This window comes from Sus scrofa, chromosome 5, assembly GCF_000003025.6.
Source record: "Sus scrofa isolate TJ Tabasco breed Duroc chromosome 5, Sscrofa11.1, whole genome shotgun sequence".
Lineage (NCBI taxonomy): Eukaryota > Metazoa > Chordata > Mammalia > Artiodactyla > Suidae > Sus > Sus scrofa.
In genome coordinates, this window is record NC_010447.5 from 15,862,441 (window position 1) to 15,887,853 (window position 25,413).

Genomic DNA, 25,413 nt, shown 5'->3' on the forward strand with positions numbered 1-25,413 from the left:
CCCCCACCCCCACCAGTGGCCTGGGTGACTCCAAGCTCCAGGGGGTACCTAGGGCCTGTCACAGCTTCTGGGACCCTGATGGGTGGGTAAGTTTGAAGAGTCATAGGCTCCCCCCACCCGAGTATAAATAATGTTATTAATGACAGGTGATATTAATTGACAGCTGACTGTGAACCAGGCACAGCCGCGAGCACTTTAGTTCATTTCAACCAAACCCAATTCCATGTCAATTTGTTCTCCCCTTTTTAAATTACAGAGATGCTCCATGGAATGGAAGCCCACAGCTTCCTCAGTTGACTCCAGGTGGACTTCATCACCCAAGGCCAGGGTCCCAAACGCCACTGAAACCACCCCCTGCTTCCAGGCCGTGGGAGCTGCTATTTGGCTGGGGTTCCAAGGGGCAGGGGAAGGTTAATGTCTTCTGGAAGATTGACTGCAAGAAGGCGAGCACCGAAAAGACACAAAACCTTAACGCCTTGGAAGGTTCCTGTCACAGCCAACCCCTTGTTTTCCATCCCCTGCAAGAAGGAATCATTGGAGGTCAGACAGCAGGAAGAATTTCCCAAGGACTAGAAGGGGTAGTAGCACTAACACCCTCTCTCAGGGTCGGTTTGGGAAGCTGTTGACCCTGCCTTGGCCAACAGTTTGGAATCAGAGAGACAGGATTGGCACAATCCCCTGCAGAATCCCCACAGGACTGCAGGGGCAGGGGAAGCCCTGGGGCAACCTAGGGAACAAATGCGGAAAACTAGGGGACGTCAGCCCTTATCTGGTGCTCATTAATGGGGAACATTAGTCAGCTGTGAAGTCCAAGATGGGGCGATAGGCATGCTGTGGGCGGGTGGGGCATGGGGGGCAGGAGGCAGCCATAGGGAAGAAGGGGTCTTGGCCCAAACTCCACCTCCAACTCACGTGCCCAAGTCCAGAATGGAGGGACCCTATAAATGCCCACAGCCAGCCTCCCCAGAGACCCCGAGAGAAAGAGCAAGAGACGGAGAGACAGCCGCAGGCGGAGACCCCGGGGCCAGCCACAGCAGGCTCCCCAGCATGTGGGAACTCCGCTCCATAGCCTTCTCCCGGGCGGTGTTTGCAGAGTTCCTGGCCACACTCCTCTTTGTCTTCTTCGGCCTCGGCTCGGCCCTCAACTGGCCACAGGCCTTGCCTTCTGTGCTGCAGATTGCCATGGCCTTCGGCCTGGCGATCGGCACCCTGGTGCAGGCTCTGGGCCACATCAGCGGGGCCCACATCAACCCTGCCGTGACTGTAGCCTGCCTGGTGGGCTGCCATGTCTCCTTTCTCCGAGCTGCCTTCTACGTGGCTGCCCAGCTGCTGGGGGCCGTGGCCGGGGCGGCTCTGCTCCATGAGATCACACCGCCAGACATCCGAGGGGACCTGGCCGTCAACGCGGTGAGTAGCCAGAACTTCTTCCCTTTCTCAAGGGCAGAGCCTGGGGAGTCCCTTGTGAAGGATGAGATGGGAGGGACCACACAGGGGTGAGGGTCTAAATGAGGCGAGAGACAGAGGCAAGGCAGGTGGGCATGGGGTTGGGGGGCAGAAATGCTGGAGCCAGACACATGGCTGCCACAGGAGAGTCAGGAAGAAGGAGCAGTTGGAGTTCCCGTCGTGGCTCAGTGGTTAACGAATCTGACTAGGAACCATGAGGTTCCGGGTTCGATCCCTGGCCTTGCTCAGTGGGTTAAGGATCTGGCATTGCCGTGAGCTATGATGTAAGTTGAAGATGTGGCTCGGATCTGGTGTTGCTGTGGCTCTGGCGTAGGCCAGTGGCTACAGCTCTGATTAGACCCCTAGCCTGGGAACCTCCATAGGCCACGGGGGTTGCCCTAGAAATGGCAAAAAAAAAAAAAAAAAAAAAAAGGAAGAAGCAGCAGTAATGTCAGCACATGGATGCTGGCACCTTCTGCCCTGAGCCCCATGGAGGAAGAGGAATATCAAGCTTTCTGTTGATCGGCGCCTGCCTCCCAGTGAGGGCTACGCTAGAACTCAGTACAGGGCAGGGTCCCAAAACATCTGTGCTTTCCAAGCTGGGGGGAACCGCACAGGGTGAGTCCCCAGCATCTTCTTAAGAGAAGAAGGACCCAACATTTCTTCAGCATCTACTGCATGCAGGCTCCTTGGCAGGGGCTCCTCACAAGCCACATATTGATACCTCACAACAGCCCTGCGGGGGAGGGATAAGAAGCACATTTCTTAAGGACATGGAAGCTGAGGCTCAGCAAGGAGACAGACCAGAGCCAGCCTTCCAACCCAGGCTTGACTGCAAAACCCATGATCTTTTCATCCGACCAAGTTCCTCTCTCCGAGCCACCATCTAAGTCCTGTTTTGCAAGCAAGGAAGCCGAGGCTTAGAGAAGGGAAGTGATGGGCTCAAAGTTCTCTAGCGGGTCGATGGCAGAGAAAACACCAGAACCCAGGGGAAAGATGAAGGGGCAAGTTCTCTTCAGAACTTGGAGACGGTCCCCAGAGGCCAGGAGCTAACTGCTGATTTTAAGAACAGTGGCTCCTCGGGCAGGGCAGTTCCTTTGGGAGCTGAGAGTCATACTGCAGCCCCTCCCCCTCTCCTAGGTCATTGCAAGGACTGAGCCTCTGATGGCTCTTGCTCCACCTCCCCCATCCCAAGCCAGGTCAGTAAGTCACATTTTCCTGCCTCCATCTCCTGCATTTCTTAGCCTTCTCTATCCCCGGGCCCCCAGATAAGAACGGCGACGTCTCTGAAGAATCCTGGACAGTCTCTGTGGCCAACCCTCCTCTCTGCACAGGTGGCCTTCCTCATGGAAGGGCCAGGGATGTCGCAACTGGGGGACTTCTCTCTTCTTCCACACCGAAAATATGATGAGGCTGAGGGCCGAGAAAAGGCTAGAGTGGCCACAACGGTGGACAGACTGAGAAGAGTGACCATTTCCATTGAGAATGAAGTTAATTCAGTGTGCAGCAAGACGAGGTCCAGTAAGACTGAAAGGGGAACGTCCTGAGAGCATGACCAAGAAAGTCTCAGAATGAGTGGCTGGGGAATCTCCTCTTAGAGCAGGGTGATGGGTGTGCTAAGGGGCCATGGGGACCTTCAGTCCTGCTCCTCTGTCATCTCAGAAGGAAAGGATCGGGAACGCTCCCCCAAGATACTGCTCAGCATTAACCATCTTGAGAAGCAGGGGAGAATCTTCCCGGCTGGAATGGGGCAGCAGTGGGGCGGACTTGTCCTGAGGCTAACCAGGGCTAGATGACCCCCATGGCTGTGCCAGGCATCCTCTGAGGTCACTGGAAAAGCCAGTCTGTCCACCAGAAAGTTACCACTGATGCATACTTGCTCTGGGCCAGGCCAGATTTCATCTCATTCTTGGATCAGCACTATAAGGTGAATTCTGTGATGCTCCACCCTGAGGGGTAAATTGAGGTTCAACATTCAATTGACTCAAATCACAGCACCAGAGTCAGCACTTGGAGACAGACCCAGCGCTGTCTGACCCCAAACCCATGTCTGCCTGCACTCTCTCCCCCGGGGGCAATTGTTCATCAGAGGGGATGGGGCTTAGCTCTACCCTCGCCATTTCCAGTCCTCACACCGTCCTCCAGGGCCCATTCTCTTACCCCCATTTTACAGAAAGACAAACTGAGGCTGAAATAAATAGGGTCCCACAGCAAGTCAGAGGCTCCAAGGTGCCTTCAAAGCTCTTCGCTCTAGGTGCCGACATTGGAAGACAGGGTGGGTTGAGGTTAGACTCTAGAGAGACCCAAAAGTACCAGACTGATGGCTAGGGGTGGGGGTTTAGGGCCTGGAGAAGGAGCGTGGGAGCTCAGAGCTGTCACAGCTCTACTCGATGCAGTGCCCAGACCCAGAGGACAGGGCGTAGGGCACAGGATGACAAAACTCAGAGAGAAATCCAGTACTGGGTGTGGCCCAGTTATGAAACCACCTCTTTGCTCAGCCCCGAGTTCTCCCATTACCCAAGGCAAGGTCTGCTGGGACCATGAGCACCCCACATGGGCATGGAGACATCACAGAACAAGGGCTTCAGCACCCCCACCCCAACCTCCACAGGATGGGCAGGAGCAAATCCACAGGGCAAAATTGAGGCCTGAAGTGCAGTGTGGAACAGGTAAAGTCAAGGGGAACATACAAAGTTTAGAGGAAAGAGTTGTAGACTGGATTTGGGGGCCAGGGCAGGGGGGAAACACCAGCACCATCCCCAGAGCCAGGTCCCTAGATCCGGTCCCTGGGAGCCCTTTGACCAGAGACAGAAAGACCACAGGCCTCTCGTTACACCATAGGTTACGGCTTAAATAGAGAGGAAGTTCTTCCTATTACCTGGCCTAAAACTTCCTGCTGCAATCAAAACTTTTTCCCTCCTTGTTCTTTGGGAAACAGAAATTCTGGATCTCAGCATCCTTTTCCTCTCACCTTGGAGGCACATAAGCCCAGCTCCCAAATCTAATGGGATATGAAGTCAGTTTCCCTACCTTTGGTCTGGGGGACCACGAGCAATCATAGGGTCCATCCCCCTGCCTTTGGGCCATGGCCCAGGAAGAAGGCATCCGTAGTTTAGGCCAAGGTGGCTGGTGGACCCAGGTGTTCTGGATCGCAGCCCAGAAGCCTATGGGAGCCTTGACTGCAGGGGTGGGGGAGGGGGAAATGGCGCCAGTGTGGGGAGCATCCTCACCGTGTCCCCTCCACTTGTTCTCTGTCCCCAGCTCAGCAACAACTCAACCGCTGGCCAGGCAGTTACTGTGGAGCTTTTCCTGACCCTGCAGCTGGTGCTCTGCATCTTCGCCTCCACCGATGAGCGCCGTGGGGACAACCTGGGCACCCCCGCCCTCTCCATTGGTTTCTCTGTGGCCCTGGGCCACCTTCTCGGGGTAGGTCCCAGCCACTGGTTCCAGCAGACGCACAGACCTTTCCCCAAAGAAACAGACCCACAGACCACTGTAGAGACAGATATACAGAACTCCCAAGGGGGACAGCCACATGAACACACCCCAGAGGTATGACTCCCAGATACCACCAAGGGGCAGATACCACTCCAGCTTCAGCTGAACACGAATTTCATTGTCCATCATGTGGGTTCCCTGGAGGCGGAGGTCAAGCACTGCAAAGGGGGACACAGACTCCCTGCCTGTCCTCACCACCCTGCCCTTCCTGACCCCTTCCACCCACTGCAGATCCACTACACTGGCTGCTCCATGAATCCTGCCCGCTCGCTGGCTCCAGCTGTTGTCATCGGCAAGTTTGATGACCACTGGGTAATGGCTGAAACCTCCCTGCCTCCCCCTCCCCGAGAAACCCATCTGTGCAAGGGCTGGAAGAGAGGGGGGTGGGATGGGCCAGCCCTCCACAGTCCTCCTCCTGGGGCCTGGGGTTGGGGGGGGGGGGTTGGGTCCGCCCTTCAGGTCTGACGCCAAAGGCTCCGTTTCCACATCTTTAAGTCAGATAAGAGCAGTTAATGGCTTCAGCTTTTCGGAAAGGCTGAGGTTACCGGTATAAAACAGATGACGCAGTGCCTTAGATCTCGATCAATGGTAATGTTTATACTGGGTAATGTATTTCTTTTATTTAGCACTTATCTCGTACTTAACATATGCCAGGTCTTATTCCAAGTGAATTGCAAACATTGACTCATTTAGTTTTCACAACAACCCTAGGAGGTAGGTATTAATTATTACAGTGAAGAAACTGAGGCACAGAGAGGGTAAGAAACTTGCCCAAGTTCACCCAGGCAATCGGCTCCGAATTCGCGCCCTGAGCCCCCAACTCCCAAGTTTTCCCAACAGCTCGCTGGCCGCTATTAATTACATGGATGCGCCTTTGATCACCTTCCCCACGTGAGGCGCCCCTTCCAGCACGAGGTGGGGGAGGAGCACGTCCCGGGCCACCCGCCAGCCGCCCTCTCGCTCTCCCCCAGGTCTTCTGGATCGGACCCCTGGTCGGCGCCATCCTGGCCTCCCTCCTCTACAACTACGTCCTCTTCCCGTCCTCCAAGAGCCTGTCGGAGCGCCTGGCGGTGCTGAAGGGGCTGGAGCCGGACACCGACTGGGAGGAGCGCGAGGTGCGGCGGCGGCAGTCGGTGGAGCTGCATTCCCCGCAGAGCCTGCCGCGGGGCAGCAAGGCCTGAGCGCGCCAGACCCGGGCGGGGGCTCGGGGGAGCTCGGGTGACCGCCGCCACCCGCGCCGGACCTCCTCTCCCCAGGTCCGAAGTTGGCCCCCAGGGCAGAGTAGCTGCTTCCGGAACGTGCCGCGGCCAGAGCTGCGCGGGTAGCGGTGAGCCCGGAAGATCCCCTGCCCTGAGGCTACAGGGCGGGGAGTAGTAGCCCACCCTCTGGGCCCTTGCCGGGAGCTGGGACTTGAGCTGGGGAGAGGGCAAAGGAAGCTCTAGAGAGCCTGCGCAGGGTATGGGGGGCTAGGTCGGGGGAGGTGCATACACCCCCCACCTTGGAGGGGACAGGGTCTGGGTGCATCAGGGTTTGCTAGTTCGGCCCGGCGCCACCCCCACCCCGTGCCTTTTTGTCCCCAAGTGCAGGGAGGTTCTTGCTCCTGAGTGTGAGCAGGTGTGCCCTGTGGTGATGCAAGGGTGCAATGGTTGGCCACCTCTTGCTTCCCTCTTGCCCCTCCCTCTCCCACCTGCAATAAATCCACTTCCTCTGCAGTGGATGAGTCTTGCTGACAGTCCTCCCTGGGAGCTCTAGGTGTGCTCCTCAAGGGAAGGGAAGAGGAGGGTCTGGAGGCTACTTTGAGGGGGTTGGTGGGAAGGCATTGATTTCCAGCCCCTATGCTCTCCTTCTGGAAAATGCTCCCAAGCTGTAGCACTGGGTCCTCAGACTTGGCCAGGACCCATTGCTAGAGGCAACGAGTATCATCCAGAAAGCAGCTCCCCCAAAGTAGCCTCCAGGAAAAAGGAGAGTTGAGTGGCTAAGGACCTCCTTCCTTAGAGAGGACCTCACCCAAGGAGGAAGCGGGGCATATGTGGGCAGGCAGCACAAGTGTACATGCGACCCCCATCTCCAGGGGGGGCTCCAGACCCAGAGATTAGCCTCCCACTGTGGCAGAGAAAACAAAAGCCCTTTGTGGGCCTCTGGCCTTTGTCTGCAAAGAGGGGGAGATTTGCAACTAGACACTTCTTGAAAGGAGACACTCAGTTTCGCAAGTGAGCCCTCTCGCCCAGCACACACCTATGGCCGGCTGGGCAAGGCGCTCAGGCAGGAAACCACAGGCACCAGCCAACACCCCTCCATCACCCATCCTACTGCCAGCCCACCTCCCCAGGCAGCAGCTCCTCCTCCCCTCCCTCCCGCACACCCCCAGCAGCTCCAGTGCTCCCACCAGAGGATATTATTATGGAGAGAGTAGCCTAGCACTCTCAGGACTCAGGAAGGGCAATGACTTGTCCAGGTAGAGGCAGTTCTGTTTCTAGAGCTGGGCTTCTAAATTTCCAGGCCAATGCAATGGTTCTCAAATAAGATTAACTGGGATTAAGTGAGATGATGCATGTAAAGATGCTGTGTGAACTGTAACTCCTCATATCATCATTACGCATTATTGGAATCATTTCATTATTTCTACTTCCGGGGGAGAGGGGGAGAATGCAGAAGGGACCTGACCCTTGGCCTCCTTTATTTGGTGGCCAAAACAAAGGAGAGCTCTGGGGCCCCAAGCTGTGAGGAGGAGATGGGTTTGGGGCTGGCCCCATGCTGGTCTTAACACACCTTGAGCCCTTGTCCATGCTCTGTTGCCTCCATGATGTCAAGGCTTGTCTCCGTGTCTGTCCCACACTGCACCAAGCACCACTGTGCACCAGAGTTTCCAGCTCCTTTGGGCCCTCCACTCCCTTCCGAGATAGACTGCGTAGGAGGAACACACCTCTGAGCCCACTTCCTCATCTGTGCCCTTTTCTGTCTTCCGTGACCAAACCTCCCTTTGGGTTAGAAAAGGCCTGCCCTGGGCCATCGGCGCTCTGGAGATGGTTCTGCAGATGCTCGACTGCTGATGACAGTCACCTGGCCTCACTCCCAGGGGAGGGGTCCAGTCAGAGACCAAAGGGACCTCTGGGGCTGTATTCCTGGCAGCTGAATGTCCCTGCTCTGGAAGTTCAAAGGCACTGAGCTGTGAGCCAAGCCTGGATGTGTCTCTGGTACTTCATCCCCTCGTCACATCTTCCCAGAAGATCCCTCGAGAGGTTGCCAGGAACGTCTATGTCTGTTCCACTTCCAAGACTGCATCTCCCGCCAGACTAAATGTGAGATCCCCATCACTTCCAGCCCCGATTGCCTAGATTGGGGTCCCTAAAGGTCAGAGGTCAAAGCAGGATTCAAGTGATGGGGGTGGAGGGGAACGGACACCTATGAAGCTTCTCTTGTGCCCCAGTTTCTGTGCTGGATGCTTTACATGCATTAGCTCATCTAATCCTCCTAAAACTTCGGGCAGGTTAGGGAAGGACAACAGCCTGCAGCCAGACTGGATTTTACTTTTTCCAAAGCATTCCCTTATCATCGCCTGTGATTATCTCCCAACCCCAGGAAAGACACTGAGCAAATACCATCCTTCAAATACCTTCCCATTTGAAGCTGAGTCTGAGGCTCAGAGACGGGCTAAAGTCACACAGCTGTGCATAGTGGAGCTGAGACTCGACCTAGGGCCTTCTTTTTCCAAATCCCATAATCTTTCCACTCAGAAGCCGGGTCTGGGGTGAGGCCAGTCCTGGGCCCCTCCTGGGAGCCACTGGCAGAAAGCAGAGCACCCGACCTGGCCCATCCAGCCCAGCCCAGCCCACTGTCTTGTGGTGGCCTTGGGGAGTGCTACAGCCGGGTAGGGAGAAAACGTCAAGGAGCACAGGCTGGCTTCTGCCCTTGAGGAGCACCTGGTCTGGAAGAGGGTGGAGGTCAAATACCCCCCAAACCAGACAGAGGCAGGGAAGCATGGAGGCGGGTGGGCAGACCTCCAGGTCCCCGCTGCCACCATGCCCGCGCTCCCACTTTGTGCCGGATGACTCTGCACCTGCACACGTCGCATCGATATTGTTGTGTGTCTTTAAGCTGGGATTCTGCATCTAGGCAGTGCCTCCCAGCTAGACTGTGAGCCCTCTGAGGGCAGGGCTCCTTCTGCTTCTTGCATAGCTTCCTGCCTCTCTAGCCTCCCTCCTCTGCCTTACCTAGCACAGTGCTCTGCATGTAGTAAACGCTCAATCAATTCTCATTTGCCAATAAATGCTACTTGTTTCACAATATAGAATTGGCCCACACATCCCAGGTGCCAGAAGCCTGGGGTCTGTGGTGTGTCAGGAGTCCCCCAGAGCTGCTAGGAGTGGGGCGGCGGGGTGGGTGTCCATTCCGAATAAGCTCAACTAGGAGGCCTGCGGTAGCCAATTCCCACTGTCAACCTGGCCAAAATGGCCATGCCGGGCTCTGTGACCCAGGTGGCACTGCAGGGAGGGCGCCAAGACACAGGCTGGGTGTGTGGTCTCCAGAGAGGGCGAAGGACAGCCCCTTTTGGTCCCCTCATGCTGGCTGTAGTGCCAGGTTGGGAAGTCAGGGCAGAGAGTCCAGGGGCTGGGACAACCCCTGACACTCACCATGTCCAAAGCCAGCCTCCCGCTCTTCTCTCCAGACCTGCCTCTCCCACAGTCCTCCCCATCCCAACTGCTGGCAACCCCATCTTTCCAGCTGCTCATGCCAAAAGGCTTGTCATCTCTGACACCTCGTTCTCACACCCACCCCTGAGTCCATCAGGGAATCCTGTCAGTTCGACCTGCCAAAGGATCCAGCATCCCGACCCCCTCACCTTCAGTTCCCATCCCCTCCCCCGGCCCCGGGCACAGGGCCAAGCCGCCAGCTCCCTGCCCCCATTCCTACCCCTCCCATCTCAACATAGCAACAGAGGCTTCACATTAAAACTTTTGTCAGCCCACACCCGCCCCCGCTCGGTGACTCCGTCATTCTCTCCAGTGGAGCCTGCGGTCCTTCCGGTGATGTTACAAGGTCTGCCATCTCCACCACCTCTCTGCCCTCCCTTGCTCTCTCTGCTCCAGCAACCCGGGCTGCTCCCTCTGCCTGGCATCTTCGTCCCCAGATACGTACACGGTTCCTTCCCTCTCCTCCTCAAGGCTGCTCAGATCCCACCTTCTCAATAGGACCTCACCGACACCCACTTACCATTGCAAAGCATCAGTCCCCCTCAACATATTGCAATTTCCCATAGCACTTAACCAGAGTCCATCATACTACGTAATTTCCACATATCCATCGTTGATTGTCTGTCTCCTGTCACTGGAATATGAGCTCCACAAGACAGGGACATTGTCTGCTGGCTAACAGATGTATCCTCAGTGCCTAGAACAGTGCCTGGTACATAGGAAGTGCTCAATAAGTCTTTGTGGAATGAATGAATGAATGAATGAATCAGTCAGTGAATGAATGACTCTTCCTCTAAGCTGGGGTATGTGGAGTCTCGGGAGCATCACCTGCTGCCAAGTACTCTACCGTATCTACCCCCAGCCCAAAACTGCTCCCAGGGAATCAAGGAGGCCAATTTCAGGAGAGGAGGGAGCCCCCACCCCACCCCGAGAGCTTCTACCTCTCCCTGCCACCCATGGGAAGAGCCGCCTTCCAGCCCAGAGAGGCTCCGGGGAAGGATCCCTCTGGGGCTGGCAGGGCATGGTCCAAGAGCTCAGGGCAAAGACAATCCCAGCATATAGGTGCTCTTGTGATCACTTGGGGACAGAGTGACCCTGATGGTTCGAGCGAGGCAGAAGGACCTCAAAAAAATCAAGCACAGGCCTAGGAAACGTAACCACCTGCCACCTGAGCAACCTGGACAGGTAGGGTCTCTTTTCTTCAGCCACACTAGGCCATTCCTGACAACCCTGTGGGTCCCATCTCAGGTCACTGTGTGACCCCAGGTAAGGCAAAACCTCTGACTCTGATTTTCCCCACGGGGAGCTCTGGATTAAATCACACTGTGAGGCCAAAGCCATGTGTTAGCCATAAAGGATGGGGCTCGTAGAGTTCCCGTCGTGCTCAGGGGTTAATGAATCTGACTAAGAACCATGAGGTTGTGGGTTCGATCCCTGCCCTTGCTCAGTGGGTTAAGGATCTGGTGTTGCCGTGAGCTGTGGTGTGGGTTGCAGACACAGCTTGGATCCCGCATCGCTGTGGCTCTGGCATAGGCTGGTGGCTACAGCTCCGATTCGACCCCTAGCCTGGGAACCTCCATATGCTGCAGGAGCAGCCCAAAAAATGGCAAAAAGACAAAAAAAAAAAAAAAAAAAAAGGATGCGGCTCAGATCCTCAGGTAGGAGCTTCCTTCCCCTGGTGGCACTGCCAAGTCCTTCCCACTCTGAGACAATGGAGTATGAGATCTGTGGATTCACGACAATGGTGCCTGCCCAAGGAGAGGCAGACAGAGAAGATAGAAGGGTGCAGACCCGAGGCAAGTTCAGCAGTGAAAAGGCTGGGCCCCCAAAGGCTTCTGGGGGCATCAGGGTCACTGTTGTCGTCTGTACCAGGCCTGCATTTGACCCCTGAGCCCCAAGCCCACATGAAGACCCTGAATACAGCTGCCATGCTCTGCCAGGGGCAGGGCCCCAGAACCCATGGCAGAAGGGACAGACAGACCTCCTGCTTTAAGAGGAGAGACCTGGAGGAGAGCTGTTCCAGGAAACCTGGGGCAGAGCAGGAACAATAGTGAGGTTTCTTCTGCCCCTGTTTTCTTTGGCCTCTTGGCTGCCACGGAGCCCAGAGCCGCACCTCCAGGTCCTTGGCTTTCCTCTGGGCCCCTCCCCTCAGTCCCCCCCCACCCCGAGCCTGACAGAGGTGCACCTGTTCTCTCCCTGTGCTGCACCCTCCTGCTTCCCTCCACACAGAGACCTCAGGGGGCTTTTAAAATTACAGTCACAGGAGTTCCCATTGTGGCTCAACTGTAATGAACCCGACTAGTATCCATGAGGACGCGGGTTCAACCCCTGGTCTCCCTCAGTGAGTTAAAGGATCCAGGGCCATGAGCTGTCATATAGGTCAAAAACGCAGCTCAGATCTAATGGTGTTGTGGCACTGGCACAGGCCTGCAGCTGTAGGTCCAGTTCTACCCCTAGCCTGGGAACTTCCATATGTTGCAGATGCAGCCCTAAAAAGACAAAAATAAAATAAAATCACAGTCACAGCTTGAGGAAATTTTACTGAACCTACCCTGTGCCAGGAACGGTGCTAAGTGTTTCCCAAGGACACGTCATGGTAGTGGTAGTGGGGTCTTTAGTGCAGCTCCACTCCTGGGAGCCTGGGGATGGGTCCCTGACCTTCATCCAAGCCCTTGCCCTTCAGCCTCATTCCCCACATGCCAAGAGGAAGGAGGGGGAGGGATGGGTGGAGAATTGCTGGGTGCTCAGAGGGAAGGGGCAAGAATGGAGGGGTGGGTGGGACTGGAAGAAAGTGTCCCCCAGTCCAGGAGCGAGAGGACCTCACTTTGGGGGAACTGAGAAAAACGACATGTGAGTCAGACAGACATGGAAAATGATGGAGAGACGGATAGAAACAAAGTCACAGAGAGTAAAAGAGATGCGGAAAGATGAAAGAGAGGATATAGAAACTGAGAGATGAGTAGAGAGATTGAGACAGAGAGTAAGGTTAAGGCTGTAAAAGGAAGTAGAAAAACAACAGAGACATTGAAAAGACAGGGAGCATGGGGTCAGAGGGGAGCCTAAGAGACAGAGAAAGACGAGAGAGAGACAGAGACAGAAAGAGGAAGAGAGCCACAGAGGGAGAAGCCCCTGGAGACTGAAGGGAGAGACCAAAAAAAGACTGAAAAAAAGATAGGCAGGCAGGGTCTGGAGAGAGATGCTGAAGGAGAAAGAGGAGAGGCAGTTCAAGAGGGAGAGAAATCAAGATGGAGTGAGGCTCCGAAGGACAAGGAGACTAAGGAGCAGGAGGAGGAGAAGGAAATCCTGAGATCCCGAGTGGGGGGCTCCCGCAGGGAGACTGCGGACAAGACCAAGACGGGGCACGGGAGGCCAGGGGCCCGCTTGCCCCCCCCCACGCCAACCCCCAAGTCCCAAAGCCTCTTCCTTGTCCCCAGACAAAATCCAACCCGGTCCTGCCCCCTCCAGCCCAAGGGACAAAGTGAATTCACGGCCCCCACTTCCTTCGGGGACTCGCTGGGATCCCCAAGAGAGCTGTGCTCCCGAAGCAGCTGGGACAGCGGCAGAGGAGGGGAGGGCGCCTCTTGGGGTCCCGCCGCCTCCTGCCAAGACTACCAAGCTCCTGGGCTCCTGGGCGTCGAGGATTGCCGAGTCCCGGGCAGGCTGGCACGGTGCCCACTTTTCCCCAAACGCCCTCGCTTCCAAACCGGAGGCCTGCCCGGCCCGAGCCGGGGAGAGGCCCACGACGGCCGGACCGCCCCGCACGGCCCTGCCCGGCCGCCCGCCCCCGCCGCCGGCCTGCAGGGAGCTGAGTGACGGCGGCGCTGTCCTCGGGGAAGCGCATCATTCCAGCCCGGCCGGGGCTGAGGCCGGGTCAGAATGCCCGGGTTGCAGGAGGAAAAGGAGGAGCTGGATCCAGGGCCCGAAGAAAAGAAAAGGCGAAGACCACGGCTGGGGATAAAGGCCCCGCGGAGGCAGACGCCCGGAGGTCGGTAGGACGACAAACCCGGGACCCGGCGGAGTCTCCCGGGGAGCCCGGGACAGACAGCGCGGAGGAGAGCGCGGGAGCCGCTCGGAGCGCACCATGCGCGGGTTCCAGGCCGCCGGGCCGGTCTACACCTCCGGCCGGGTCAGGTGGACCGAGCGGGCGGGCTGTTGCCCCGGCCTGGGGGCGCGCGGGGCCCGGGGCAGCGGCGAGCTCGCGGCGGCCGCGAAGTTCCCTCCCTGCGCGCCGCGCTGGCCCCCGGGCGCCGCCGGAGCCGCCCACTGCCCCCCCGCGCCCGCCCCGCCGCCGGGCGCCCGCCCTCTATATAGCGCGCCCCCGCCGGGCCCGTGCCAGGCCGCTAGCCGCGTCGTGGGCGTCGGAGAGCACGCCGCACCGGGGAGCCAGCCCCCTGCGCCCAGCGCCGCCGCCCCCCGACGGGCGTCTCCCGCAGCCGCGGTCCCTGCCGCGCGACCATGAAGAAGGAGGTGTGCTCTCTGGCCTTCCTCAAGGCCGTGTTCGCCGAGTTCCTGGCCACCCTCATCTTCGTCTTCTTCGGCCTCGCCTCGGCCCTCAAGTGGCCCTCGGCGCTGCCCACCATCCTGCAGATCGCGCTAGCCTTCGGCCTGGCCATTGGCACCCTGGCCCAGGCCCTGGGGCCGGTGAGCGGTGGCCACATCAACCCTGCCATCACGCTGGCCCTCCTAGTGGGCAACCAGATCTCCCTGCTCCGGGCTGTCTTCTACGTGGTGGCCCAGCTGGTGGGCGCCATTGCCGGAGCAGGCATCCTGTATGGGCTGGCACCTGGCAATGCCCGGGGCAATCTGGCCGTCAACTCGGTGAGTGCCCACCGGGCTGGGGTAGGGCAGGGACCATGGGGTGGGCTCCCGGACCCGGTCTTCAAACTCCATCTCCAGAATGGGTGCCACAAAGTAGGCCAGCGCCCACCATTGCCAGGAGGGCCGCAGCCTTCCAAGAGGAGGAAGATGAGCCTCCGGGCAGGATACATGCCTCTCAGCCCACTCCTCTGGTTCATACCCACCTCTGCTGCCTGCTCCCCTCATGCTGCCCCATCCCCACCTTTCTCCTGGGGCCTCCTGCCCCTCTTTTCTTACCCAGAACTTCTGTCTCTTCTCCTGTCTTACCTCTGTGTTCTTCTGTCCTTTTGGGCACCTCACTGCTCCTGTCCGCTCCTCGGCGGAGTGGTCTCATGGAACCATCAGAGAGACCTGGGTTGTGATCCCAGCTCCGGTGACCCCTAGCCTCTCCGGCTGTCCTTTTTCTTGTTCTCATTACTCGAGAAGGGCCATAACCCACCACAACAGGAGTTGTGGGCTTACCCTTAGAAACAATGCTTGTGCCCTCCCTAATGGGATGCCAGTGCATATGGTCTTTGGTGAATATTGGTTCCTGCTCCTGGCCCCCAGCCACCTCCCCCTCTGGCAGCCCCGGATCCAGCCCTCCTGTCCCATGCAAACTGGGTTCATTAATCAAACACAGAGGAGGATTTTCTTGGCCATTGTCAAGCTGTGACTCAGCCCCACCGGAGAGACGGGTTTGAGGTTGGCACAGGCAGCGGGTCAGGCACGGGCGGGAGGCGGGCTCAGGGGGGGTGCAGTAGGCAAACTGGGCAGTTGCCCACAGGAGGGAGGGTAAATGCCAGCTTGTGGGGGTTGGGGACAGGGCAGAACCAGTGACAGGCCCATGTCCAGGAATAGCTCCACTCACACTTGCCCCCTGGCCACAGGCCTGCACTCCAAGCTTTGCCCACACTGCAGAGCATGTAGTCTCTTCTGCAAAGGACCTCCCTGATGTGACAGGGCTTGGCTTTCAGGTGCTCGGGCTCTAGGTGTCCTTGGAGCCCCATCCCCTGCCCCCAAACCTCTGGCCACAGAGCCAAAGAAGGCAGGGTTCCTAATGCACCCTCCCCTTGCAGCTCAACAACAACACGACTCCGGGCCAGGCCGTGGTGGTGGAAATGATTCTGACCTTCCAGCTGGCGCTCTGCATCTTCTCTTCCACTGACTCCCGCCGCACCAGTCCTGTGGGCTCCCCAGCCCTGTCCATTGGCCTGTCTGTCACACTGGGCCACCTTGTGGGGGTGAGCAGTGCTGCCACCTGGCCCCTCAGGGCAAAAATTGGGGCTCTCCTGACCAAAGAGTTGCGGCCTGGAGTGGGGCTGTTGTGCTCTGAATCCCGCAACCCTTCTCTAGCTGGGGGAAAGATGGGAGTTGGGAGTGGGAGCGGGAAATCGAGCCCAAGCCGAGGACAAAGAGGAGACCAGGGGTCCGTAGGGGCCCATGGAGGGAAAGGCACGAGCCTAGGAAGTGGGAGGCAGTTAGAGACCTGGGCTGAGCCCCTGAGCTTTCGGGGGACCCTGGGAGAGTCCAAGCCTTCCTCACTGCCTCCCTCTCTCTGCCCAGATCTACTTCACCGGCTGCTCCATGAACCCAGCCCGCTCTTTCGGCCCCGCAGTCGTCATGAATCGATTCAGCCCCTCGCACTGGGTGAGTCTGGGCCTTCCCCTGGCTCCCTGGCAAGGAGGGCTTGTAAACCCAGCTTGGCAGCCAACAGCTAACAGGACTTTCCGGATGCTGTGGGCCCGGAGCTTGGGGGTAGGCCCTGGAGCGGTGGCTTGAGAGAAAAAAGGGATACAGTAGGGGACGGGATGCAGCCCGAACAGGGGCAGGGGTGGATTTAGATGACAGGGGACCCTGGCTGGGGGATGGGGGGTACTGTGTGTGTGTGTCCCTCTAGAGGAGGGAAAAGGATCTCGGAGAACTTTGTTTCCAGCCTTCTTGGGTGTGGGGGAGGGGAAGCTCTGTGTCTGTCTCCTCCGATGATTTATTTCTCTGTCCCTGTTGACAGGGTGGGGAGAATCTTCTTTCCTGTAGGTCTGTCCCCCTGGACAATCTGTCTGTCCCCTCCTTTGAGCACTCGTGGTCTCTCTCTGCAGAGTCACCTCTGTCCCTGTGCACAAGGGACAGGAGTTCTGGACATCTCTCTGAGGCTCTCTCCATCTCTGTTCCCTCGGAAGGTTCATTTGCTTCTCTTTCGGGTGGGATTGGCAGGGCCCTGCCCCTCTGTGGGTCTGTCTGTCTCCTTTGAGGATCTGGGTGTCTGTGGTCTGTGTCCCTGTCCTTGGGGCCTTGGGGTGTCAGTGTATCTGTCCCTGAAATGGGAAGAAGTCTTTCCTCCGGGAGGGCTGCAAGCCTGTACGTCCACCGCCTCTGAGAGCACCACGCCTCCGAGGCCAGGGGCTCAGCGCACTGACACGGCCCGGTCCCCTCCAGGTCTTCTGGGTGGGGCCCATCGTGGGGGCCGCCGTGGCTGCCATCCTCTACTTCTACCTGCTCTTCCCCAACTCCCTGAGCCTCAGCGAGCGAGTGGCCGTCGTGAAGGGCACCTATGAGTCCGAGGAGGATTGGGAGGAGCAGCGGGAGGAGCGGAAGAAGACCATGGAGCTGACGGCCCACTGACCAGCATCCCCCGGGGGCCAGCCTCTCAGCCCCTGAACCGCAGGGGGAAGAAGGAAAACAGATGACAGCGAAGCCTCCTTCCCCAACGGCTGGGTCCTCTGGGCTGGGGAGGAGGCGCTGGCCCCCCCACCCAGGCTGTACAGTTAGAGCTGGGAGAAGGAACACAGGTTGGGACTCTTGGGGTGGGGGCCAGGGGCGGAGCTCTGGTGGGGAGGGGGTCTCTCTGGCACAGGGCAGGCAGCTGCAGTGAGGGCAGGCCTCAGGGGCTGTGAACACAGGGACAGGTCTGCAGGCTGCCCCGGGGCCAGGCCGGGAAGGGGTGGCCTGCCATCTGCATCCCCTCCCACTCCCCAGCCCCTCCTCCAGAGCCAGGGGGGGCCAACCCCTGGGATGGCAGGGGCTAACCCTCCCCAGAGGTCCTTAGGAGGGGGGCAGGCTGGTGTATTAAATGCTGCCTTATTTATTTCTGCTCAAGGATGCATGGGGTAGGGCCACTGGTGTTTGGGGCAGGGGCTTCCCAATAAACTACTGACATTCATGTCCCGCCTCGTCTCTCCCCTGAAGCATCTCCTTGGGACACTCTGGCTCATCACCTCCCCTCTTCATCATCCCCCCCCCACCTCCCGCCCCCGCCTCCACAGTCCCACAGTCTCTATGGAAAGATGGGGAAGCTGAGGCCAGAGAGTTGGAGAGATGGGCTTGGGAGGAGAGGAAGACCAACTGGAGAAACTGAGCGAGAGGTCGGGAGGGGGCAGCGGGAGCAGAGCCAGAGGGGTCCTCCCCAAATCCTCCGGCTGCTTGGCCCTCCCTTCTCAGCTATGTCAAGTCCCTGCCACTTGAGGAGGGCCTGGCACAAGTGCCAGGGTGTGCCAGGCAGGGTGGAGGCAGCCCCTTGAGATGCCAAGGGGGTGACAGCCAAGTCGATCACCAGAGAGGAGGCACCCAGCCCCCTGCCCCCTGCCCTTCCCTGTTCCAAAAAAGTGCCATGTTGGGAGCCTACACTCAGAGAAAGAAACCCCCTGCCCCTACTCCTACCCAGAAGCCATTCCCGGCCCACCTCTCTTCTGGGTCCCCCCTGGCCTGTCTCTGCAGGCCAGCACTCCCATGTCTCCCTCTGGGCCTGTGGCTCTGTCCTCACCTGCTCTTGTCCCCTTGCCACTGACACTCCTTAGGAGACCTCTTTAAACTCACGAGTCTCCATCTCTAAAGCTATAAAATGAGGATAAAAAAATGCTTCCCTGGAGGACTTCCTGTCGTGGCTCAGCAGAAATGAACCTGACTGCGATCCATGAGGATCCCCTGGCCTCGCTCAGTGGGTTCAGGTTCTGGCGTTGCCGTGAGCTGGGGTGTAGGTCGCAGATGGGGCTCGGATCCCGTGTTGCTGTGGCTGTGGTGTAGGCTGGCAGCTGCAGCTCCAATTCGACCCCTAGCCTAGGAACCTCCATATGCCGAGGGTGCGGCCCTATAAAGTGGAAAAAAAAAAAAAACTCTCTGAATTTTCATTACCTCATCTGTAAAATGGGGTACTGGTACCCACTTCATGGATGGTTGTGACGATAAAATGAGATGATGGATGGGAGGGAAACGCTTGTGCAAACAGGACCAGCACTTCAGAGCAAGTGCTTGATTGATAGGCTAGTGTGAGGGGAAACCAGCACACCCACAGCTGAGCCCCCAGCCACACCCCAGTTCTGCACCTCTGCTCTCCTGAGAGTGTTTGAACCTGAGCTGCCGCTTCTCTCCCCATGGTCTTCAGTTTTGCCTTACACGAGGTAGGGCCAGAAGATGGACTGCAAGGGCAGACAGTGGCTGACAAGGGTCCGTCCCAGGGGCTGGGGGCAGGGCTGGGCAGAAGCCTGAGCCCCTCTCCTAACTTGAGTCTGGAAGCTTTGAATGGGGGCTGCCGCTGGCCCTGCCCTGTCCTGCCTGCCTGTAAGCTTACAGTTAATACCAAAGGGCCACAGATTTGAGAACCTCAGGTCCCGGTGAAGGAGGTCCCCTCTCGGGTTCTCCACCTGCTGCCGCCACCCCTGCCCTTACCCAAGAGCCCGGCGCAAGTGCCAGCTCCGACCAGCAGGGGGGGACCTCGACCACTGAATCCACCGCTACCGCGGTTCCTTCCCCCCCCCCCCACCCCCGCCAAGTCCCAGTTCTGGGCTCCAGCCGGAGAAGTTGTGGAGGTTTGGGGGCGGGGGAGGACACCTGGGGAGTCTTTCAGGCCTAGGTCCCCTGTGCCACCAGGAAGCAGATACCCCCCAATCCACCCCCCAGCCCCCGCAATTTGGTGCAGAAGAGAGGGGATTCCCTCCCCCTCCCCACCCCCACCCCTACTCCTTTCCCCTCAGCCCAGGGGCTGCCAGTTTCACCAGGGGGGAAAGTGGACAAGGTAACCTGATGGAGAGACGGAGGAGGACTAGGGGCTAAAGACAGTAGACAGAGCGTTGGCTGTCTAGATGGACGGGCAGAGGAGGGGCTGCTGGGAGGATGGGCTCTCCCAGCCCCAGCTGAGCCTCAGCGTCCTCCTCCATCACCTGTGGATGAGACTATCAGGCCTCTTCGCGCTTCCACCCAAGGCCCAGGGGAGGCCCAGCCCTGACTGGGAGGCTGGCCTCTCCATCCAGCCGGGCAACTTGGTCCCTTTCTCGGACAAGCTCCAAGGGGAGCATGATGAGGTGAGCGGTGAGCCCAGCGGGGGATAGACCTTCCGGGCCGGGCGGGACACCCAGTCGGGGGAACCTGCAGGCCCTCTCAAAGGCGAGAGTCGGCCAAGGGCCTGGAGCTGACTAGGTGCCGCGGGCCGGGCTGTTTGGCCAGCAGAGGGCGCTGCGCTCCGTAGTGTCGGATCCTCCGGGCGCAGTTCGGCTAGGGGGCTCACAAAGACCTGCGCGCCCAGGAGCCCGCCCGCGCTGACCCCGGTCCTCACCGACCTTCGGTTGTACCCAGGGGACTGAGTCTTCTCAGCACAGACTGCTCACTCCGCGTGTGTGCAGAGCCACACCACCCGTCCCCATTCTCTCTCACAGGGCCGCTCGGAACCAGACCTGGGTGCCTGACCCCACGTGTTCTCAGGGAGATGCAGGTGTGTGTCATAGCCAAGCACACATGTGCTGTCACCCCTCCAACCCTCTGCTCCACCTGAAGACAGCACCCAGAAGTGCCTTGATTCTCCTGTAAAAGACGCCTCCCTCCCCCTCTGTCCAGGGACTGCCAGTTGTCACCAGGTAGGAAGGTGGACATGGTGACACAATGGAGAGATGGAGGAGGACTAGGGCTAAGGGCAGAGACTAGGTGGAGGGTTGGCTGTATAGATGCATGCGCAGGAGGAGGGGAGCCTGGGAGGCTCAAGCTCTCAGCCCCCTCTGAGCCTCAACTTCCTCTTGCCACACTTTTGGGGAATGGGTGAGGGGAGGCAAGTGAAACTCCCTTGAATCCTTCCCTTTCTGTTTCATTTTTAATGTCCCTCCTTTTCTCCCCCAGTCCCCTCCTCCTCCTCCTTCTTGCTCCCCTACCCTCCTCAAGCCCTAAGAGAGGACCTCTGTCAGAGCTCACAATGCCCCTTGTGTGTGTGTGTGTGTGTGCGCGCCCCTGGGAGATTTAGAGCCCACAGGCACCTGACAGGCAGCAGGAGGCAGCCAAGTGTGGGGCTTGACAAAAGCTCCTGGAGCATGAGTGACCATCAAAGTGTGCCTTTAGGGCCCAGGACTGGCTGAGTCTGAGGACAAGCTGGGTGGAGCTGGAGCGAGTCCTGGCCCATGTCCACATGTCCTCAGGGGACAAAGGACCTTGCTCCAGGCCAAGCAGGGTCCCAGGAAGCTCTGCTCTAGGCCGGCTGGAGACTAGGGCCACCACCGCCTGTAAGGCTCTCCACCTCCAGGGCCCAGATCAGGGGCCCCAGGCGTTGCCTGTCCTGGACCCTTCCCGTCCCAGCGCAGCCCTCAGAGCTGTCCCGCTGGAGAAGAGGGGGAGGTGACAACCCTAATAACTGACATTTTCTGACTGGGAGACACTTCTCTAGGCATTAGCCCATTCACCCTAACGACTCCTGGGGAGGTGGCAATTACTGTCTCCACTTTCCAGGTGGGGAATCTGAGGTCATGGGAGTTAAGCACTGGTCAGCATGCAGTTTTATTTTGTCTTTTTAGGGTCCCACGCATGCCATATGGAGGTTCCCAGGCAGGGGTCGAATCAGAGCTATAGCTGTCAGTCTATGCCATAGCCACAGCCACAGCCACATTGGATCCAAGCCTCATCTGCAATCTATACCACAGTTGATGGCCATGCCAGATCCTTAACCCACTGAATGAGGCCAGGGATGGAACCCACATCCTCATGGATACTATTTGGGTTCGTTAACCCCTGAGCCACAATAGGAACTCCCATGACAGTGTTCAGATATTTTCACTTTCTTGTCTTTCTTTTTTTTTTTTTTTTTTTTTTTTTTGTCTTTTCAGGGCTGCACCCGTGGCATATGGAGGTTCCCAGGCTAGGGGTCCAATCGGAACTGTAGCCGCCAGCCTACACCACAGCCACAGCAACACCAGATCTGAGCCGCATCTGCAACCTACACCACAGCTCATGGCTCATGGCAACGCAGGATCCTTAACCCACTGAGTGGGGCCAGGGATTGAACCTGCAACCTCATGGTTCCTAGTCGGGTTTGTTAACCACTGAGCCACGATGAGAACTCCCACTTTCTTGTCTTATCGAAGGTTCTCAACAGATAGCATTACTGCTGCTTGGTGACTTGTGTGCAGGTGCAGAAACAGACTAGGAAAGATATAGGGTGAGTGTCTATGCCCAGGCCCTCTATGACCCTTTCTGAGGTGAGGGAAGGGGAGAGGTGCCCTTGAGGCCCCCTGGGGCAGCTCCGAGGCAGGGAACCCCCACCTGTGCCAGGGAGGACTGTCACTCAAACTGCCCCCACAGCCACAATCCTTCAATCTTGAGCATTTATTGAAAGACTCCTTCATGCTGGGAAGCCTGGGTGTTTGCACTGGAACAGTGGACGCCTGGAGCAGGTCAAAGCCAGAAGTAGCCACTGGCTTTGCCCAAGCCTAGCTTCTCTATGAACCTTGCCCTGACTCTGCTAGAGGGGGAAATCAGGGCAGGCTTCACAGAGGAATTGAACTTGAGCAAAGTCTCAAAAGAGAGGCTAAGAGGAAAGGCATTCCAGGAGTTCCCGTCCTGGTACAGTGATTATCGAATCTGACTAGGAACCATGAGGTTGCGGGTTCGATCCCTGGCTTCGCTCAATGGGTTGAGGATCCAGCGTTGCCATGAGCTGTGGTGTAGGTCGCAGACGAGGCTTGGATCCCACGTTGCTGTGGCTCTGGTGTAGGCATGTGGCTACAGCTCTGATTAGACCCCTAGCCTGGGAACTTCCATATGCCGCAGGAGCGGCCCTAGAAAAGGCAAAAAGACAAAAAAAAAAAAAAAAAAGAGGAAAAGCTTTCCAAATGCAGGGTCTCTCCACTGCTCTGTGGTTACCAGGCATGTTAGAAAGAAGCCAGGAGGGGGAGACTTGAAAACCATAGATGAGGCTGAGAATGGCCAAGAGTGGGCTCCAATCACTCAAAAGGAGCCAAGAGCACAGGAAGGGCCCCCAGACCCAGACGCAGGAGAAGGGCTTCCTCTTCTTCAGGGTAGCAGGGAAGCAGGTGACAGCAGAGGGCAGCTGCTGGCGATGGGGGCAGGGGGAGATGAGAAGAAGGCTTGCTTGCTGGTTTCACTTTCTAGGTGGGACAGAGGGCAAGTCGATCGTCTGGAAGAAAGCCCGAGCAGATTGGGGATTTGAAGAGAGTGGGGAAGATTTGAAGAAGGGCTTAGAAGAACGGGGCGAGAGGCGCCTGGGGATGGTGGAAGGATGGCTGAGCAGAGCTTCGACCCCCTGCTGAGGCCAGAGACCATGGACTTGTCATGGCAGCAGTCTGCACGGCTGGGCGAGTTTCTCCAGCAGTGCCCCGCAGCGCAGATGGGAGCAGGGGGTGTGGAGGAGGATGAGGATGGAGGGATGCGGGGGTAGGGGGCGGGGTGCAGAGGACAGGGAGCTGGGACAATGGGCACTGAAGTGAGATGCCAGGGGATCTGGCTGGAGAGGGTAGAGTTAAACCAGGATGGCTGAACGAACAGAAAGGGGATGGGGAAGAGAATCGGGGAGGGATGTGACTGGGACTGAGATGGGAGGGTGTGGACAGAGCCTGTGGTTGGAGGTGAGATGTTTCGCTTGAATATTTCAGGAGGCCTTGGAGTTCTCGTCATGGCTCAGTGGTTAATGAATCCGACTAGGAACCATGGGGTTGCTGGTTCGATCCCTGGCCTAAGTGGGGTAAGGATCCGGCGTTGTCGTGAACTGTGGTGTAGGTTGCAGACATGGCTCGGATCCCGTGCTGCTGTGGCCCTGGTGTAGGCCGGCGGCTGCGGCTCCAATTGGACCCCTAGCCTGGGAACCTCCATATGCCGTGGGAGCGGCCCTAGAAAAGGCAAGAAGACAAAAAAAAAAAAAAAAGTTTCAGGAGGCCCAGCCCCAGGGGAGGACAGGGCTGAGGCTGTGAGAAGAGCTGGCTGAAATGAAGCACATGAAAGTCACCTGCCTCCAAGAGGTCAAGAAGCTTTTATTCCCTTATTCATTCATTCAACAAATATTCACTGAGGGAGTTCTCTTCGTGGCTCAGCAGTTAACGACCGCAACTAGGATCCAAGAGGATGCGGGTTCGATCCCTGGCCTTGCTCAGTGGGTTAAGGATCCGACATGGCCATGAGCTGTGGTGTAGGTTGCAGATGCGGCTTGGATCCCAAGTTGCTGTGGATGTGGCGTAGGCCAGCAACTGTAGCTCCAATTCGACTCCGAGCCTGGGAATTTCCATAAACCACAGGTGCAGCCCTAAAAAGCAAAACAAACCAAAAAAGCCAAAAAAACCCCAGATATTCATTGAGCATCTACTATAGGCTTGAGCTAATCCCTGTGCAAGAGGTTATATGTAGGGATGAACAAAACTTGGTTCCTGGCCCCTAAGGGGCTCACCGCCTCACTGGAGAGATATGCTAACACCTTGACAACACCCGATGGTGACTGCGATATACCAATATGGCCAGGTGCGGTGGGAGCCCACAGAGGGGGCCTCACCCAGGAAAGGGAGAGGTGACATCAAATCTGAGCCTTGTGAATAGATTAGGATGCACCTAAGCAAAGAATTGGGATGGGCTCTCCAAGGGGAGACCAGCATGGAATGTTCCAGAACCACTGGCCATTTGGTGAGGCCAGAGGGTAAAGGCCAAGGCAAGAAGTGGGGAGAGGTGAGGAAGGAGGAGTAGGATCCCAGAGGACCTTGTAGGTCAGGCACAGAGCTCACAGAGGGGACCGGAGGCTTTGAAGGGATTTTAGCAGGAGCAGCAGGATCAGATTTGCATTTCGAAAGATCACTGGGGCTGCAGTGTGGATAATTGATTGGAGCCGAGCAAGGGAGAAACAGAGAGGATGGTTAAAGGCTGCAGGGCAGCGGGGGGTGAGAAGAAGGCACAGTCACGAAATATTGAGGATTCAAAATCAGTAGGACTTGACGCCCTAACTGGACAGGAGCCAGAGGGTGAGGTCAACGATGCTCCCCAGGTGCCACTGGGCAATCTGAGGACAATGGGAGCCCTGGGCTCAGGGCACGGGGAGGGATGAGGATCTCATCCTGAGACAGGTCGAGTTCAGAAGCCAGAGGACACCAGGGCACAGCCATGGGGCAGGGAGCTACAGCCCGGCCCAAGGCCTGGGCACCCAGGTGTGGTTAAGAGGTGAAGATTGTATTATCTTAACAGCTCGGCAGGTTCTTCTTAGGGAGAGAATATTCTGTTTGAGAAAAGACCTTGATAGGCTGCTGGGAGTTAAAGGGCAGAGCTTAGGATGTGAGAAAGACTGTGTTGCCGCAGGGCCGGAGTGGGGATGATGGCAGGGGAGGCATAAAGAGGCAGAAGTGGTGAAGGGCTGGTGGAAACTCCCTGCTGCCAGCAGCAGAGGCACCCCCTGCCATGGGTATCACCGACTAGCTGTGGAATAAACCCCCTTTCATCTGCCCCCTCTGCAGCCCCCCAGGTTCAAATCATATCCAAGTTGCTTCTGTTCACACCTGCTTTCAGTGAGTACGGGTTCAGTGGGAATGGATGAGAGAGCTTGACTCCCATCTGGGCTTATGAGGCACGGAATAGCGTGAGCCCATTTGGAGGCCAAGCCTGAAGGCAGAGGGGGCTAGGAGAATGGGAGCCACGGAGAATGCATAGGGCCCTCGGAAGCAGGCCTTGGACTTGGGGATCCGAGTGATCTTGTGCTAAGCTGACATGA

The 25,413-nt window shown here is 57.7% G+C and overlaps 2 protein-coding genes across 3 annotated transcripts; both read left to right on the forward strand.

Moving 5' to 3' along the window:
* Window positions 299-6,125, forward strand: AQP2 (aquaporin 2). 2 transcript variants are annotated; one of them, NM_001128476.1, is given in 4 exon segments: window positions 1,046-1,407; window positions 4,705-4,869; window positions 5,173-5,253; window positions 5,913-6,125. In NM_001128476.1, coding segments are annotated over 4 exon segments (816 nt in total). In that variant the 5' UTR covers window positions 1,046-1,047; the 3' UTR covers window positions 6,123-6,125.
* Window positions 14,087-17,168, forward strand: AQP5 (aquaporin 5). Its single transcript, NM_001110424.1, has 4 exons — window positions 14,087-14,450; window positions 15,548-15,712; window positions 16,035-16,118; window positions 16,905-17,168. Exons 1-4 carry the CDS (start codon window positions 14,088-14,090, stop codon window positions 17,088-17,090), a joined length of 798 nt encoding a protein of 265 aa, NP_001103894.1. The 5' UTR covers window position 14,087; the 3' UTR covers window positions 17,091-17,168.

Coding starts and splice junctions, on each gene's coding strand:
- AQP2 (XM_021090895.1), top strand. CDS start 829: ATGCTGTGGGCGGGTGGGGCATGGGGGGCAGGAGGCAGCCATAGGGAA. Junction 1,408..2,711: donor GGGACCTGGCCGTCAACGCG/GTGAGTAGCCAG, acceptor CCGGGCCCCCAG/ATAAGAACGGCGACGTCTCT. Junction 2,960..4,704: donor TCAGTGTGCAGCAAGACGAG/GTCCAGTAAGAC, acceptor CTCTGTCCCCAG/CTCAGCAACAACTCAACCGC.
- AQP5 (NM_001110424.1), top strand. CDS start 14,088: ATGAAGAAGGAGGTGTGCTCTCTGGCCTTCCTCAAGGCCGTGTTCGCC. Junction 14,451..15,547: donor GCAATCTGGCCGTCAACTCG/GTGAGTGCCCAC, acceptor CTCCCCTTGCAG/CTCAACAACAACACGACTCC. Junction 15,713..16,034: donor CACTGGGCCACCTTGTGGGG/GTGAGCAGTGCT, acceptor CTCTCTGCCCAG/ATCTACTTCACCGGCTGCTC.